The sequence below is a fragment of the Gallinula chloropus genome, assembly GCF_964237585.1.
Source record: "Gallinula chloropus genome assembly, chromosome: 19".
NCBI classification, from domain to species: domain Eukaryota; kingdom Metazoa; phylum Chordata; class Aves; order Gruiformes; family Rallidae; genus Gallinula; species Gallinula chloropus.
This window is the reverse complement of record NC_140104.1, coordinates 1787019-1801788: the sequence shown is the minus strand read 5'-3', so window position 1 is coordinate 1801788 and position 14770 is coordinate 1787019. Positions and strand designations below refer to the sequence as shown.

Genomic DNA, 14770 nt, shown 5'->3' with positions numbered 1-14770 from the left:
AACCCCTTCAGGGATGTGTTTTCACCCCTGTGAGTACAAAGAGACACAGTAGCTGGCAGTCGTGACGGTGTTTCTCTCTCTGGTTTATCTCCAGTATAGTCATCATTCCTTGCTAAATCTACACTCTTAATACCCCACTCAAAATTCTGCAGCTGTGGAGTGAGCTAAAAAGCTCATATGCTCTTTCTAGCCTGCAGCTGCAGTGCTTAAAATTTGACTTTTCTATTCTCTGCTGCTGGGTAGTCGCCCTTCTGCATTTCTCACACTGCTGCCTCCTCCTGCCAGCTCTCTCCTGCTCCCCCAGCGTGCTCTGTGTCATTACTCTCCTGCAAAGACCCAGAGTACAGAGCTCAGGTTTCCAGAGCCGCACGTTCTTCCTCGTGGAGCAGTTCTTGCAGTGGTCCCATAGGAAGTTGAAGGTTTGAGTTACAAATGTGCTTTAAGCTGTAACAAACCATGCAGGGGAAAAAGCACAGGGATGTTGCAGATGTTCTCTGCCCTTCCCTGCACGTTGTGCTTCCAGGTGGTTTCACTTCCAGTGCCTCTCAGCGCGGTGATTTGTACTGCACTGTCCTGCACTGTGCAGGTTGCAAGTGCTTTTGCTGATTGCCATCTGCAGAGGGTTTCTGTTGGAAATAGGTGTGGGGAGAGCGGGGTGGTGTGAGCTGTGTGGTGTGCCGGTGCTCTAATTTCAGGAGGATGCAGATTTGCTGGCTTGTCGGTGCCCTAAGAGAGCCTCAAGTCTGAACTCGCTGCTGGCTGCTGTGACACCAGCTTTGCTTTACTCTTACAGCTTTGCTTTGAACCTTCCTCGTGTGTCTGTAACGCATCAAATCAAATCCCACCTGCTCCTTGCTCAGCATCACCACCTCCTTGTGTGTTACCCAGCAAACTCTTCCTATCCAGACTGCAACACATTTCTAAACGTGAGTGTGGCTGGAGAGGTTCTGGGTGAAATGAGTCTTGTTGAGGAGTGGTCTGGTGACAACAGTGAGGCATTTGGGTTTGGTCCCTGGCCTGATGCTGCTTTACAGAGAGACTTTGAGCGAGCTGTGCAACCTCTGCCAGCCTTCAGCCTCCTCATCCTGAGATGGGATTACAAGCTAACAGAAAAGGAAGAGTTGGGACCTTTCATTTGAAGGTCCTATAAGAGAGAAAAACTCTGTTCCTTTGGTGTTCTTTAGGTGAAACAGGCTCAGGGAAGACCACTCAGATCCCTCAGTACCTCTACGAAGCAGGAATTGGCCACCAAGGCATCATTGCTGTGACCCAGCCTCGCAGGGTAGCAGCTATATCCTTAGCTACCAGAGTCTCGGATGAGAAGAAGACAGAGCTGGGGAGACTGGTAGGTTGCTTTAGCACTGCAGTGTCAATGGGACTGTGTCAGGGCTTAAGAGCAGGCGCAGGGTAATAGCTAGTCGTCATTTAATCATATGCCTGAGTGGGAAAAAAATGGCTGTTTACCTCCTTCTGTGGCTTGGGGGGGGTATGTTTGACTGTTCTTGATTATTGTTTGTGTTCCTCCACCTGAAAAAACCCTGGTTAATGAATTAAAACAAAATACCATGCTCTCTCCCGTTGCTTCCTGTATCAAAAGTCACCATCAAGGAGAGCAGAGAGCTGCATCTGTGCAGAGCTATGGGTGTGAAGAGTGGAGGGGAGAGACTTCCCCTCAGAAAGTCTTTGGGGACTGTGCAGTAGTTTCCAGCAGGGGAGGAAAGAAAGAAAAACCTGGAGTGGTTTTGATGAACTTCTAGTTGGGAAGAAGCTAATTGGGCTACAATGTTGGGAGCTTCCTTTGGGTGGGTTATGACATTTGTAAGACTAACTGCCCAGACTGCAAACACACCATTAGGCTCTCCCAGTTCTTCATGTTCAAACTGGCACTGGCAGATGAACTGGATGGAGTCCTTCATAGACCTTCCTTGTGTCAGGACGGCAGTGAGAAGTGTGACCCTGTGCTTTGTGTGATGGTGGCTTCCCCAGGTTGGCTATACCGTGCGCTTTGATGATCTGACATCGGATGACACCAGAATCAAGTTCTTGACCGACGGGATGCTGCTTCGCGAGGCTCTCGGGGACCCGATGATGCGCAGGTACAGCGTTGTCATCCTGGACGAGGCCCACGAGAGGACAATCCATACTGACGTGCTCTTTGGAGTGGTGAAAGCTGCACAGAAGAAACGAAAGGAACTGGGCAAACTGCCCTTGAAGGTGTGTGCATGTCGGGTGTCAGCAGAGGGCAGGGCTGGGGCTCTGAGCACCAGGAGTATCTTTTTTCCATTTTCTGTCATGTTTGAAATGTCAGCCTTGACCATTTTCCTGTTCTTAAAAGGTGCCTCTAAACCTAAATAGTTAAGGGTGACCAAATGGTTTGTGGGCCTGGTGTGGCTCATCTGAACAAGGTCACCCCCATGCTGCCTTTTTTCTTAAGAGCCCCGTGGGTGTCACTTATCAACTAGACACATTGTTTGGGGAGTTTCTGGTGCTGTTGTTGACCCATCCTGGGTCTGGGAGCTGCTTGTCTGATGTGACAGCTGTGTAACATGCAAACAGGTGTGTGAGAACGTGATAAAATGTGTGGGTGTGTGTTGGTTTGATGGGGAAGGCATGGCAGGGTCCTAGCACAGGGTTGTTAACAGACCGTTCTGCAGCCTGGCGTTGTGAGTACCAAGTTCTGGTTGTTAAATGTCAGGAAAGAGTTTCAACGCATCTCTCATTCTATCATACTAACACCTTACGCTTGTGTGATGCCAAAGCTGGTGGCTTTAACAAGGAATGGTCATTCTCTCCTTTCCCAAACTCTGTGTCCTTTTTATTGCCCTGAGCATAAATGAAAATCTCAAGAAGTTGAATTTTGATTAGTCCTGGCTGGTAAGTGTCCTGCTGGGTCTGAACTGCCGTGTTAACCCATCTTATCCCCATACTGAAGGTGATCGTCATGTCAGCGACAATGGATGTTGACCAGTTCTCCCAGTACTTCAATGGAGCACCTGTTCTGTATTTAGAAGGCAGGCAGCATCCCATTCAGATCTTCTACACCAAACAGCCTCAGAGTGATTACCTCCAAGCAGCACTGGTGTCAGTCTTCCAGATCCACCAGGTATGGCACTCTCAAAGAGCCTTGGCTCGTGGGGGGAAATCTAGGCATAAGTAAAGAGTAGTGTGAAGGTGATTCTAATTTGCTGGCAAAGTGTAACCACAGAGCAAGTGGAGATTATTAAAATAACCCCTCATAGGCATTTTGTGGCTAAATGTTTAAATGCAAAACTGTTGATGGTTAAATTATTTAATTAAACTGTTTTATCACACTGCATGTAATGCTTTGAAGACGCTGCTGTTAGGACTTCAGGACTTGTATGTCAAGGCTGTAGTTGAAAGGAGACTGCTAAGCAGAGATCTCTGATGTCAGTTCATACCTGATACCTCAATGTTCCTGTCACCTGAGTTCTCTGTTTGCTGGCTTGTACCTGGGTACTTGCTGGTGCTCTTGTTTGCATGTCCCGGGCAGTTATTTAATGACATAGAGACTCATAGAATGGTCTGGGTTGGAAGGGACCCCAAGGATCACAGAGCTCCAACCCCCTGCCACAGGCAGGGCCACCAACCTCCAGGCCTGGAGCTACACAAGGTCTGGACACAGGACTCCAGCTGGGTCCTCAGGAGGGCAGAGCAGAGAGGGACAATCCCCTCCCTGTCCCTGCTGCCACCCCTCTCCTGATGGAGCCCAGGATCCCATTGGCATTCTTGCAACGATACACATGGTTTTAATTTTTCAGTGCACGTGTGTCTCTCCTTTCCTCCTCGCCTCCTTTGCTGCTTTGCTGTCAGCCCACCAGCTTGTTACAATCTCAATTCTCCCTCCCTAAACTAAACCACCTTAACTGGGACTTGCTCTTTCCTCTGGCTCCAGGAAGCACCCTCTTCTCAGGACATCTTGGTGTTTCTGACTGGTCAGGAAGAAATTGAAGCCATGACCAAAACGTGCCGGGACATCGCCAAGCACCTCCCTGACGGCTGCCCGCAGATGCTGGTGATGCCCCTTTATGCTTCTCTGCCCTACTGTCAGCAGCTCCGTGTCTTTCAGGCTGCCCCCAAGGTGAGGCAATGTGATGGGTAAATGGGGTGAGTGAGCTTGTTTGCCTGAGGGTTTGGAAGAAATGTGGAATTTAAGGGGTTAAAGCAGTCTGTACTGATAGTAGGTAATAGTCTCTGCTCTCCACTGACTTCAGGCTGAATGGTTCTAGTGTGATAAAAGACCATGCGACTGTGGAGGTATTAACTGATGCATGTGATAAATCATCTGGGGTCATAAAAAGGAGGAAGGGTTTAGGGGGAGTGAAAAGGGCAGAGGAATTTAAATTTGCTCCATTTCATATTTTATATCCATATCTGAAAAAAGCTACAGCAGTAACAGGCCAAATCCTAAGAAAGCTAAAAACCTGGGCGTGTTTGGCAGGTCTGTAAGGAAGAGAAATGCTGCCTCAGGCCCTTTTGTATCTATTCAGCAGATAAGTAAGAATTCAGATCTTGTACTTGTGCCAGAAATGAAACCAAAATGGTTTACAGACGTATTGATAACAGCTGTCCTGCATGCATGGTGTGTTTTGTTGCAAGAAGTGTAAGCACATGCCTTAGAAACTGATTGGGAACTGGAGATTATCTTAATTTATGAGAGCTGGCACGTGGTCATAACATGCTGCAACCCTATGTAGGCTTGGCCTGTCCTGCCCAAAGCCAGCAGCATTTTTTCCCTGCAGCTCATCTAAAATTAGCTTGTGACTGGCTTCAGTTTGCTTTTCCTTGCAGGGCTGTCGCAAAGTGATCCTCTCTACCAACATCGCAGAAACCTCCATCACCATTGCAGGAATAAAATACGTTGTGGACACAGGCATGGTCAAAGCCAAGAAGTACAGCCCTGGTGAGGAGTTCTAAGGAACCATGCAGAGATCCTTCTCACTTCTCTGGAAGTTGAGGCGATGAGCCCACTGGGAGCTCATTTAAAACACCCTCTGTGCTGTCTAAATTAATGCCCTAAGTTTTAGGTGGGGGTTTTGGGGTGTGGGGTTTTTCTTGTTGGGGGTTTTTTTTTGGTCTTCTGTGATTCTTTGAGTACCAGCCATGTGGGGTAAAAATCTGTCAGATAGGAATCTTCTTGACATGGACACGATGTGATAGTTGGCTCAGCACCCTGAAGCAAAGCTTTGTGAAGGCTGAGCAGTATTTGGGTGGCAGAGCCTGGGATTTCTTTACTGTCATTTCCACAGCTATGCATTCTGCAGGCATTGACTGAAGTGATGTTTCTCCATCCACAGAAACTGGCCTGGAAGTGTTGGCAGTCCAGCGGGTATCGAAGGCCCAGGCTTGGCAGCGGACAGGGAGAGCGGGGCGAGAGGACAGCGGGGTCTGTTACCGGCTCTACACAGAGGATGAGTTTGAGCAGTTTGACAAGATGACAATACCTGAGATACAGAGGTGAGAGCAGAGCCCTGGTGCCATCAAGCTTTTAGCCACACCTTCTTTAGGTACTGTTCCAGATGGAGAGGTGTAAAGCACTGAACAGCAAAACTGGATCTAGGGTCTGACCTGTTGACTTCTGAGGAAAAGAAACTCTGGAGACTAAACAGAAAAATTAGGAAGTGTTTGCTCAGTGTGAACATCTGGGCTCTGAGTCTCCAGACGTGCATGGGCAATAGTTCTCTTGACTTTTCTCCAAATCTTGAACTTGTCTTCTGCCCTTTGTGGTTTAGGAAGTAAGACTTCACCAGCCAGCATTGGGCTAGTCCCTCAAGTTGCAGCACGGATATGAGGGCTTTATTTTAGCTTATAGGCAAATAAAAGGAAAAAAAAAAAAGGAAAAAAGGAAAGAAGAAGGGGAAAAAGAAAAATACTATAGAGAAAAGAAAAAGAGAAACCATCTTGGATGATTTTTCTGCCTCTGCAGGTGTAACCTGTCCAGTGTGATGCTTCAACTCCTGGCCCTAAGAGTTCCCAATGTGCTCACGTTTGACTTCATGTCCAAACCATCTCCTGGTAAGTGGTTACAAAGGCAGCCTAGGGAAAAAATGACAAATGAGTCACTGAGAAATTGCTTAAAAACAACGTCTTCAGGCCAGCCTGAGAAGATGGAGTACGGAAGGTCAGGGCTGTGAAAGGGGAGCTGTCTCTGCTGCATCTTCTGGTAGTCCAGATTTGTTCACTGCTTACTGCTTTTGTTCAGCCTTCTGAGAGCAGTCATGCTTGTGGCAGAGAGCTGGGGACTCCAGGTAGTCCAGCTTCCAAACAGAGCCAGGAGCAGTTCTAAATCATAAAGACCTTGAAGGTGTGCCTTGACTGCCCAGGAAAGCCACAGAGAACCTCACACAACCTCTGCTCAAAGCTAGAGATGACAGCTTTAGTTTTGCCTCTGGTTTTGCTACTTACATTGGAAAAGGTGATTTTTCTGCTGGATAGAGGGGAATAAACCACAATTTGGGGCACTTATTTCTCCAAACAGAAAGCACTTGTGTCTCTGGCCAGGGCAAGGAGGTGGTGATGGTACCAGCGGATCCTTTGGATCCCTGCCAGTGCCAGCCAGGAGGCCTCGCAGCCTGAACACCCTTGTTTTGACAGATGCTATTCAAGCAGCGATTGAGCAGCTGGACCTGTTGGGAGCTGTGGAACGAAAGAACGATCAGGTTGTCCTCACCCCCCTGGGAAGGAAGATGGCAGCCTTTCCACTGGAGCCAAAGTTTGCTAAAGTAAAAACTACAGAAAAATTACCTAATGTTTATCTTACATACTCTTCCCAGTCCCACTAGTGTTTCTCTCTTAAATTCCTCTAAAAGGGTCTGGAATTTGGGGTGGCTGCAGCTGTACTAGTACACTTGCTGTGCATTAACGAAGCACAGCTTTGGTTACAGCAGCTTGCTGATTTGCTTGTCATTTGTTGTTTGATTCAGAGAAATTTAAAGTAAGATAATTTATTTCCTCTGGCACCTCTGAAGGTGATGCAAAGGTAACTTCCTTGCCCTTGCTGGTATTGCTGGTAGCCCTGTTTAGCAGTTTCATGAAGTGTCTGATGCTGTAGTTGATTTCAGTCGCTGGCCAGTCTCAGAAGAGCATGACAGTTGCTGTTAGAGGTGCTTGGTGAACCCATAAGAGGATTTACAGTTGTCTCTAGGCCCAAATGTTTATGAAATTGTCCTAAGCAATGCTTGGTAAAGTTCCTGGGCGGCTGGTGAGCAGAAAAGTCTGCAGTGGGTTTGGTCAAGCATAAATCAGTTCTGTTCTGTGATCTGCAGACCATCCTGATGTCCCCTAAGTTCCACTGCACAGAGGAGATCCTGACCATCGTGTCGCTGCTGTCAGTGGACAGTGTCCTCTACAATCCCCCTGCCCAGCGGGAGGAGGTGCAATCTGTCAGGAAGAAATTCATCTCCAGTGAGGGAGATCACCTCACCCTGCTCAGCATGTACAGGGCCTTCAGAAACGTCAACGGCAACAAGGTAGGGTGCTCTGAGGATGCCAGTGCTGTCTGGGCACACGGTGGTGAGGAGCTTTCTTGGCATACAGCAGAGTGACATCTGCATACTTCACAGCAGATGCAGTGTGCATCCTTCCAAAGCACCTGTGAGAAGAGAGGACTTACTCATCCTTTACAGTGGGGTAACCAGAGGATGCTTGGGAAATGCTAAAGTTTCCCCTGGAAAGCTGTAGCAAAACTGGTTATCAAAAGCTTCCTGAGGCTGGTTCTGTAATGAGAGCCAGATCTCTGCCTTCCCTGGTTCCAGCTGGAAACAGGAGGAGTGGAAGTGTGTTGAGACTTGCTGATAAATACCTAGATGTGCTCTTAGGCAGGAGTCATTGCAAAAACACAGAGTGTATTTACCAGCAGGTTGTGGATTATCCTGCCCTGTAAGCGCCTTGGTTGGATTCGTAGATTCATAGGCTAGCTGCCCCATTCCTCACAGCATTTGTTTTCACCTCCTGTGGGATAGCAAGTGCTGGTCACAGCACTCGGTGGCCTTGCAGAGCAATTCTGAGTGGGAGGAGAACAACAGCATGCCAGTTCTTGGCACTTTGGGAATGAGTGTAGGTAGAGGGGAGTAACAGGGGATAGAAATAGGACAAGGAAACGGGTTGGCACCTTTTCTCTGAGAAAGATTCTGTGTTTGGAGCATTCTGCTTTTCATGGTACCTAAAGACTATTGTGATTCTTGGGTGAAGAAACAGCCCCTCTAACTCCCAGTGTCTTTGCTGCAGGGATGGTGCAAAGAGAATTTTGTCAACTGCAGGAACATGATGCTTGTGTCAGACATCAGAGCTCAGCTGAGGGACATTTGTGTAAAGGTAACTTGTCTCCATACTGTATTTCTCTGTTTCACCTGTTTGTATTTCCCTTTTGGTGCACAGCAAAATAAGTTTTGGGACAAAATCCTAGGAGTGAGAAGACGTGGGTTTGTATCCAGTCATCTGTGAGGCGTCAGGTGTAAAATTCCTGACTCTGCAGCTGCATGCCAAAAGAGGAGCTTCAGGGGGTTGAGAAGTGACAAGAGAAAGGGACCTTAGGCAGGATTCTCCGGTAGAGGGCAGGTTTTCCGAAGACATTTGGCTGCTCTGGTGTAGATGTGACTGCTGGGAGCACCGCCGAATTCCTAGGGGACACAGAACTACCTGAGCTTGGGAGGCCTGCTACAATGGGGCCGTGCTTCCCGCCTGAAACGGGGCCGTGCTTCCCGCCTGAAACGTGGCCGTGCTTCCCGCCTGAAACGGGGCCGTGCTTCCCGCCTGAAACGGGGCCGTGCTTCCCGCCTGAAACGGGGCCGTGCTTCCCGCCTGAAATGGGGCCGTGCTTCCTGCCTGAAACGGGGCCGTGTCTCCCCCTGAGGCTGCACATGCTCACTCTTTGCATGTCTCCCTGTTGAACAGCTATCGATGCAAATCGAGTCCTCCCGCTTAGATACCGGGAACATCCGCCGCTGCCTGGCTCACAGCCTCTTCATGGACGCCGCGGAGCTGCAGCCGGACGGCACCTACAGCACTGTGGACTCTCACCAGTTGGTGGCCATTCACCCCTCCTCTGTGCTCTTCCACTGCAAGCCAGCCTGTGTGGTTTACAACGGGCTGCTTCACACCAACAAGTGCTACATGCGGGACCTTTGCGTGGTGGATGCGGACTGGCTGTATGATGCAGCGCCTGATTATTTCCGCAGGAAGCTCCGAATGGCCAAGAACTGACCTGCAGGCCTGGGGTTAACAGATCTGGGGTGCTTTAGGCTGCTTTAGGCTCACCCTAAAAGACTATTTTATGTTTTGTGAGGAATGTACAGGAGCAGCAGAGCTTTGCCTTGCAAATGAGGTAAAAACCTTAGAGGAAAATGGCTTCTCCACAAGACCCAGCACCTCACAAGTCTCCATGGCTTAGAAGAATCACCCTTCCCAGCAGTTCATCTGAGAATTTTTTCCAACAGCAGTTCTCTGTAAAAGGGAAATGTAGTATGTGTACATGTGTGATAACTCTCTCCTGGGAGGGAGAGTGGGCCTGATACCAGGTTCCAGTTTTTAACACTTACTGAAGCTTAACAGGGTTGTGAGTGAGGAAGTGAAATCCTAAGAGCAATTCTGAGCAGATTTGGTATTTTTAACGATTGTGCTTATATCCTTAGCAGGTTTTATTGGCAAAAAATTAAATGTCTACATACAGGAAGTTAAAATGCGATTTCTACTGTTTCTAGAAAGGAGGTGCTACTGCCTTTTACTTCATCAAACATCTTCCTGCCTGCATGTCATGTTCACTGTCTTATTTGGGACCATCTGAGGGCCAGCAATGGGGATCCCCCCTGCTTGGCCAGGTCTCTGCTGCCTCTGCCTAAGCTTCAGGGGCTGGTGGTGATTTCGTGGAGAGTTTGTCCATGCTGTTGTCCAGGATTTGGTGTCATGGTTGTTCATCTTTCTGCTGTTAGGGCAAACGCTTCTGGCCTTTCTGACTCTTGTCCTTGCACTTCCAGCTTTGGCCTTGGCACACCACAGCAGCTGATCAGGCTGACTTGGGGACAGCTCAGCAAAAGGAGAATGAAGATGTAGTGTAGAGACTAGACTTTCTCTAAAGCTTTTTTTCCTGTATATCACCTGTGTGAGTAAACCACCTCAGCTGTCCTGAGGAAGAGCAGGGCCAGCAGGGCTCTCCCATGGATGATGCTTTTCTTGTTGCAGTCAAGAGGGAGGCACCGGCTTTTTTCTGCTTCTCTAAAGCTTCCTCAGCGGGGTCCTGCCTCACCTGAGCGCCGGCCATGGAGCTCTGTACGTGCTGGCCCTGCCCCTGCTTGGTAATTCTCGGTTAAAACCGCAGCGAGTGCGCAATCGCTGCCGCGGCCCCTCCTTTCTACCGGGGCCGGGACTCGAACCCGCGACATTCGCCTCCCGTCGTGGGGCCCGCTGGGACGAGCCGTCGCCGGAAGCGGGGCGGAGGTTCCGGGGCCGGCGGTGTCCTCTGCCCGCCCCGCCGCCCTCTCCCGCCGCACCATGCTGCTCGCCCGGGCCCTGCGCGCCGCCGCCGCCTCCCTGCGCCCTCCGCCGCGGCACCCGCCCCGCCGCCTCCTCTCCTTCGCCTCTCCCCGCAGCCTGCTGCCGCTGCCCGCCGCCGCGCCGCCCTCGGCGCGTTCCCTCTGGCAGCTGGGAGGCGGCGGGTGGCGGACGGCGCTGCTCCGCCCGCGGAGGGGCTCGGCCGGCGGCGTCTCCTGCGGCTGCGGCGGCCTCCACACCGAGGGTGAGCGGGGGACGGGGAGCGTCCCGCCTCCGAGGGGGGTGCGGGGGGGTTGCGGGATGCGATGGGGACACGCGGGGGGCGCGGGACGGAGCGTTCCCGCCCTTGGGGGGGTGGGGGACACACGCCAGGCCGACACGTGCGCTGCTGTCCCCTCCCCTCAGGCGACAAAGCCTTCGCGCAGTTCCTCAGCGATGAGATCCGGGAGGAGAGGAAGATCCAGAAGCACAAGTCCCTGCCCAAGGTCTCCGGCGGGTGGGAGCTGGAAGTGCACGGCACGGAGGCCAAGCTGGTGCGGAAGATCGCCGGTGAGAAGTGAGTGCGGCCTTGGGGAGAGGGTCCCCCGGGAGCAGGCGGGCTGCGGAGGGCCGCTGCGTCACGGCAGCTTGTGCCCCTGGCATTGTATGGCCCTTTGCCCCGTCCCTGCCAACTGTGGACGCTGTGCAGACCCTCTTACTCTTACCTCTTGGGTCAAAACCCCTTTTTATTTTTCACTTTTCAAGGCGAGGTTGCCGCTTGTTGCACGTTACAGACTTTCCCGTGTTCTTCCTACGTTAAAAGAACAGCTCTGACCAGTAAAGCTTGAGAAACACTTGTTTGTGAGGCCGATGGGAGGAATGCGACTTCATTCCTCTGTGTGTTTTAGACTAGGATGCAGAGTCCTGCTCCTGGTGTGTGAGTTCAGTAGCGTTTTTCCCTGCAAGAAAAGCTTCAAATAGGAGAAATTGTGGCTGGAGGTTCTTGAGTGTGCTCAAATGCTTCTCTTTCTCTTGAAGGATAACGGTTACCTTCAACATCAATAACAGCATTCCGCCCTCGGTCGAAGATGAAACTCAAGGAGAGCAAAAGCCTGATGAGCAGGAGGTAACTCGGGCACTTCAGCGGTGGGCACGCAGAGGGAAGTTAGAGCCTGGCCCTCCTGGGGTTTATTTCCCCCTCACTTGATGTTTGGGAGCTTCAGGTCACAAAGCACAGGTTTTTCTGGGTTGGCTGTGACCCTCCTCCCTGCAGCAGAAGGGCAGAGCAGGGCAAGGGGGCTCCAGCTAGGAGAAGTGAGAAGAACTTGGGTGTCTCCTGGCTTTGCAAACACACACCACTCCCTCCCCCCAGCCCCAGTAAATGCTCCCTTTTGTCCTTAGCATAACACACAGTGCTGGCAGGCATCAGCAAAACACAAAGCTCTTGACATGGCTTTGCTTGCAGTTTAGCTGATCAGAAGTGTCTTGGTCATGATTGACAAACCTCTTTAGTGAAAATACTGGTAAAAGCTGTAAATTATCTGTATAATCTGGGGCAGATGGCTTCACCTGCAGTGCTGCTGCAGTTGCTGAGCGAGCCAGGAAGGCAGCTGCACCCTGTGTAGCAGTTAACTTACACTTTCTGTGCAGGAGTATTTATTTTGGGGCACAGCACTCAGCTGGGTGGAACAACACAGGGGACACTTGTAGATTGCTTCCCTTCCTGGGTGCATCCACAGCAGGCTTGGTCTGTGCCCATGTGCCTGGCAGCCTCTGTGCCCTGCCAGGTTTCCTCTGTAAAGGTGGGCACGCATGAGCAGCTCCTGATCCCAGTCTGTTCCCAGTCCCTGCCACTTCAGAGGGACCCATGGGGGTGGGCTGCAGGCTCCTGGGTTTCCAGGGGAGGGCAGATGCCCCTGGCTGCCATTTTACCCAGTGTGACTGGCTGCAGAGGAGGGTCTGAAGAGCCACTGGTGAGGTTGAGGGACTTTGGGGTTGCCCAGAGCAGGCCAGAGACTCCAGAAAGCGTGTGAGAGGGAACAAGCTGCACTGGATGGGGCTGGGTTTTCGGGCTGTGCCATGGCCACTGGCTCCTGTTCAGATTCCATTGCTGATGCAACTGTTCTCTTTTTTAGCCTGATATTACATCAACTCCAAACTTTGTTGTGGAAGTTATAAAAGATGACACAAAACAGACCCTTGTCCTTGACTGCCATTATCCAGAAGATGAGGTGGGTATCAGACTGGGGGTGTGTCAGTTGTTGCCAGCCTTGGCTTGAGATTCGCTGCCTGTTTCCTGCTTGACCATAGTGTCATTGTCCTGCTGTTGAATCCAACCCCTTTTATACAGGCTCTCACTTTTCTGTATCTACAGAAAGCCCAGTCTCCTCATACCCCCCCAAAAAAAAGGGAACTTTGTGCTCAGAAGAACACACCTTGGGGAGGAGGTGCTGCATTGCATCCCTCCTGTCCTGAGCTGGCTGGCAGGGCTGGATTTCAACAGCACAGCAGCTTGGGAGGGATAAAGGAGAATGGGCAAAAGATGGATTTCAAACAGTGTGTCAATAACCTGCAGGTCTCAACTGTTGTGTCACCCAGAGGAGTTAGTACTGAAAAAAATAAGAGGAGGCAGAGAGTGCACTTGAGAGCTTCACTTCAGACTGAACTTTGTGGTTTATTTTGTAAACCTCAACAGACCATCTGTGCAGCCAGTCTGAGCTGACAAAGGTCAGGCAGATGGGTGAGGACAGAGTTAGAACCATGCAGAAGAGGTTTTAATTCAGACTGCTGACTTACAGCAGCTCTGCCTGTGCAGGTAGACTGACAGGATTCCCTGTGTTCCCATGCAGGTCTGCACGAGGTTTTGCCTGCAGTGCTGTATTTCAAGCTTGGGATGATAGGACCTGGTGCCAGTAGTTAGAGCTTAACTGCCTGTCTCACCTCTCATCTGCTTCAGGTTGGGCACGAGGGAGAGGAGGAAAGCGACATCTTCACGATCCGGGAGGTCAGCTTTCAGCCCACTGGGGAATCCGACTGGAAGGACACCAACTACACCCTCAACACGGATTCCCTGGACTGGGTAAGCACTTGGGGCCACAGGCTGCAGGGGACACTTCAGCTCAGCTTGCCTGGCTGCCCCCTTGCTCCCAAATGATGAGCCCCTCTCTGGGCTGGGGGATCCCCCTGGGCTTGCCCCAGTTTGCTGGGAGGTTCCCACTGCAAGCCAAGGATTGTTGTGCAGTCCCAGTGGCTGTGCAGTGCTTGAGACCTGCTTGGTAGTACTGGTCTGTTAAACCAGCTAAGCAAACAAACCCCCAGGAAACACGTGTCAGGTCGCCCTAAGCAGTAATACCAACTGAGGAGTGAGGAGGGGGACAAAAAACATTAAGGTGCTGAAATTGCACCGGTTAAGTAGGATTAAAAAGAAGAAAATAAAAGAGGAGTTGATGGTTGTAAAAGATTAAGACTCTCAAACAAATATTGACATCAGATACCACCCTTCCCAGACATTTAAACCCCCTCCAAGGCCACAGCATGCAGGGACATGCAGAGCTTGGGGTGTGTTAATACTTCACCTGCTGGTTCTGCAGATGGTCTCAAGTGGAGCTCGTTTGTCACACTGGGTTTGGACAACCTGTTCCGTGGCCCCTTCCCTCCCAATGTTACACCTGCAGTCAAGGGGACAGGGACCCATCTGGTCTCCCAGGGAGAACACAGGCCAGATCTTCCTGCACCATTTTCAAAACAACCTGCCCCCAGGTATGCTCTCCTAAGGAATTCTCCTGTCCCTTGCTTCCAGGCTCTGTATGATCACTTAATGGATTTCCTGGCTGATCGAGGAGTGGACAACACCTTTGCTGATGAGTTAATAGAGCTCAGCACTGCACTGGAGCACCAGGAGTACATTAAGTTCCTTGAAGACCTGAAAAGCTTTGTCAAATGTCAGTAGATTAGGCTAGGAAACTTCAAGTGTTTGTTGGGTATTCCACAGCACTGCCCTGGCCAGCAGTACCCAAATGTATCCTCACAGCAGCTAAAGAGAGTAAGTAACCAGCAGTTTGGAGAATGAGGATTCTTGTATTTGGGGACTTGTATTTATGTTGCAGCCCAAATCAAGTTCTCCAGCAGTGGGGGTCTGGAATGGCTGCTCCCTGCCTGGTGGGTTTTGTACAATTAAGAATGAATGTGAAAAATAAAATCTCCTCAACATATCACTGAAAACTGTTGGTTTCTCTCCTTCCTGCTGCACCACTGCCATAAAAACACTGATGGATGCCTGAGCACTGTC

The 14770-nt window shown here is 50.6% G+C and overlaps 2 protein-coding genes across 2 annotated transcripts; both read left to right on the top strand.

Moving 5' to 3' along the window:
* Positions 1–1328: 1328 nt before the first annotated feature.
* Positions 1329–9701, top strand: DHX33 (DEAH-box helicase 33). Its single transcript, XM_084273150.1, has 11 exons — positions 1329–1345; positions 1987–2214; positions 2933–3103; positions 3914–4099; positions 4810–4921; positions 5316–5475; positions 5945–6033; positions 6613–6740; positions 7284–7487; positions 8245–8331; positions 8911–9701. The coding sequence occupies exons 2-11, from the start codon at positions 2056–2058 to the stop codon at positions 9217–9219; spliced, it is 1605 nt and encodes a 534-aa protein (XP_084129276.1). The 5' UTR covers positions 1329–1345; positions 1987–2055; the 3' UTR covers positions 9220–9701.
* A 774-nt stretch (positions 9702–10475) lies between these two features.
* On the top strand, positions 10476–14697 carry C1QBP (complement C1q binding protein). Its single transcript, XM_084273196.1, has 6 exons — positions 10476–10747; positions 10909–11059; positions 11521–11608; positions 12618–12713; positions 13439–13561; positions 14282–14697. The coding sequence occupies exons 1-6, from the start codon at positions 10504–10506 to the stop codon at positions 14429–14431; spliced, it is 852 nt and encodes a 283-aa protein (XP_084129322.1). The 5' UTR covers positions 10476–10503; the 3' UTR covers positions 14432–14697.
* The last annotated feature ends 73 nt before the right edge of the window (positions 14698–14770 follow it).

Coding starts and splice junctions, on each gene's coding strand:
- C1QBP (XM_084273196.1), top strand. CDS start 10,504: ATGCTGCTCGCCCGGGCCCTGCGCGCCGCCGCCGCCTCCCTGCGCCCT. Junction 12,714..13,438: donor GCCATTATCCAGAAGATGAG/GTGGGTATCAGA, acceptor CATCTGCTTCAG/GTTGGGCACGAGGGAGAGGA. Junction 13,562..14,281: donor ACACGGATTCCCTGGACTGG/GTAAGCACTTGG, acceptor CCTTGCTTCCAG/GCTCTGTATGATCACTTAAT.
- DHX33 (XM_084273150.1), top strand. CDS start 2,056: ATGCTGCTTCGCGAGGCTCTCGGGGACCCGATGATGCGCAGGTACAGC. Junction 3,104..3,913: donor CAGTCTTCCAGATCCACCAG/GTATGGCACTCT, acceptor CTCTGGCTCCAG/GAAGCACCCTCTTCTCAGGA. Junction 8,332..8,910: donor TGAGGGACATTTGTGTAAAG/GTAACTTGTCTC, acceptor CCTGTTGAACAG/CTATCGATGCAAATCGAGTC.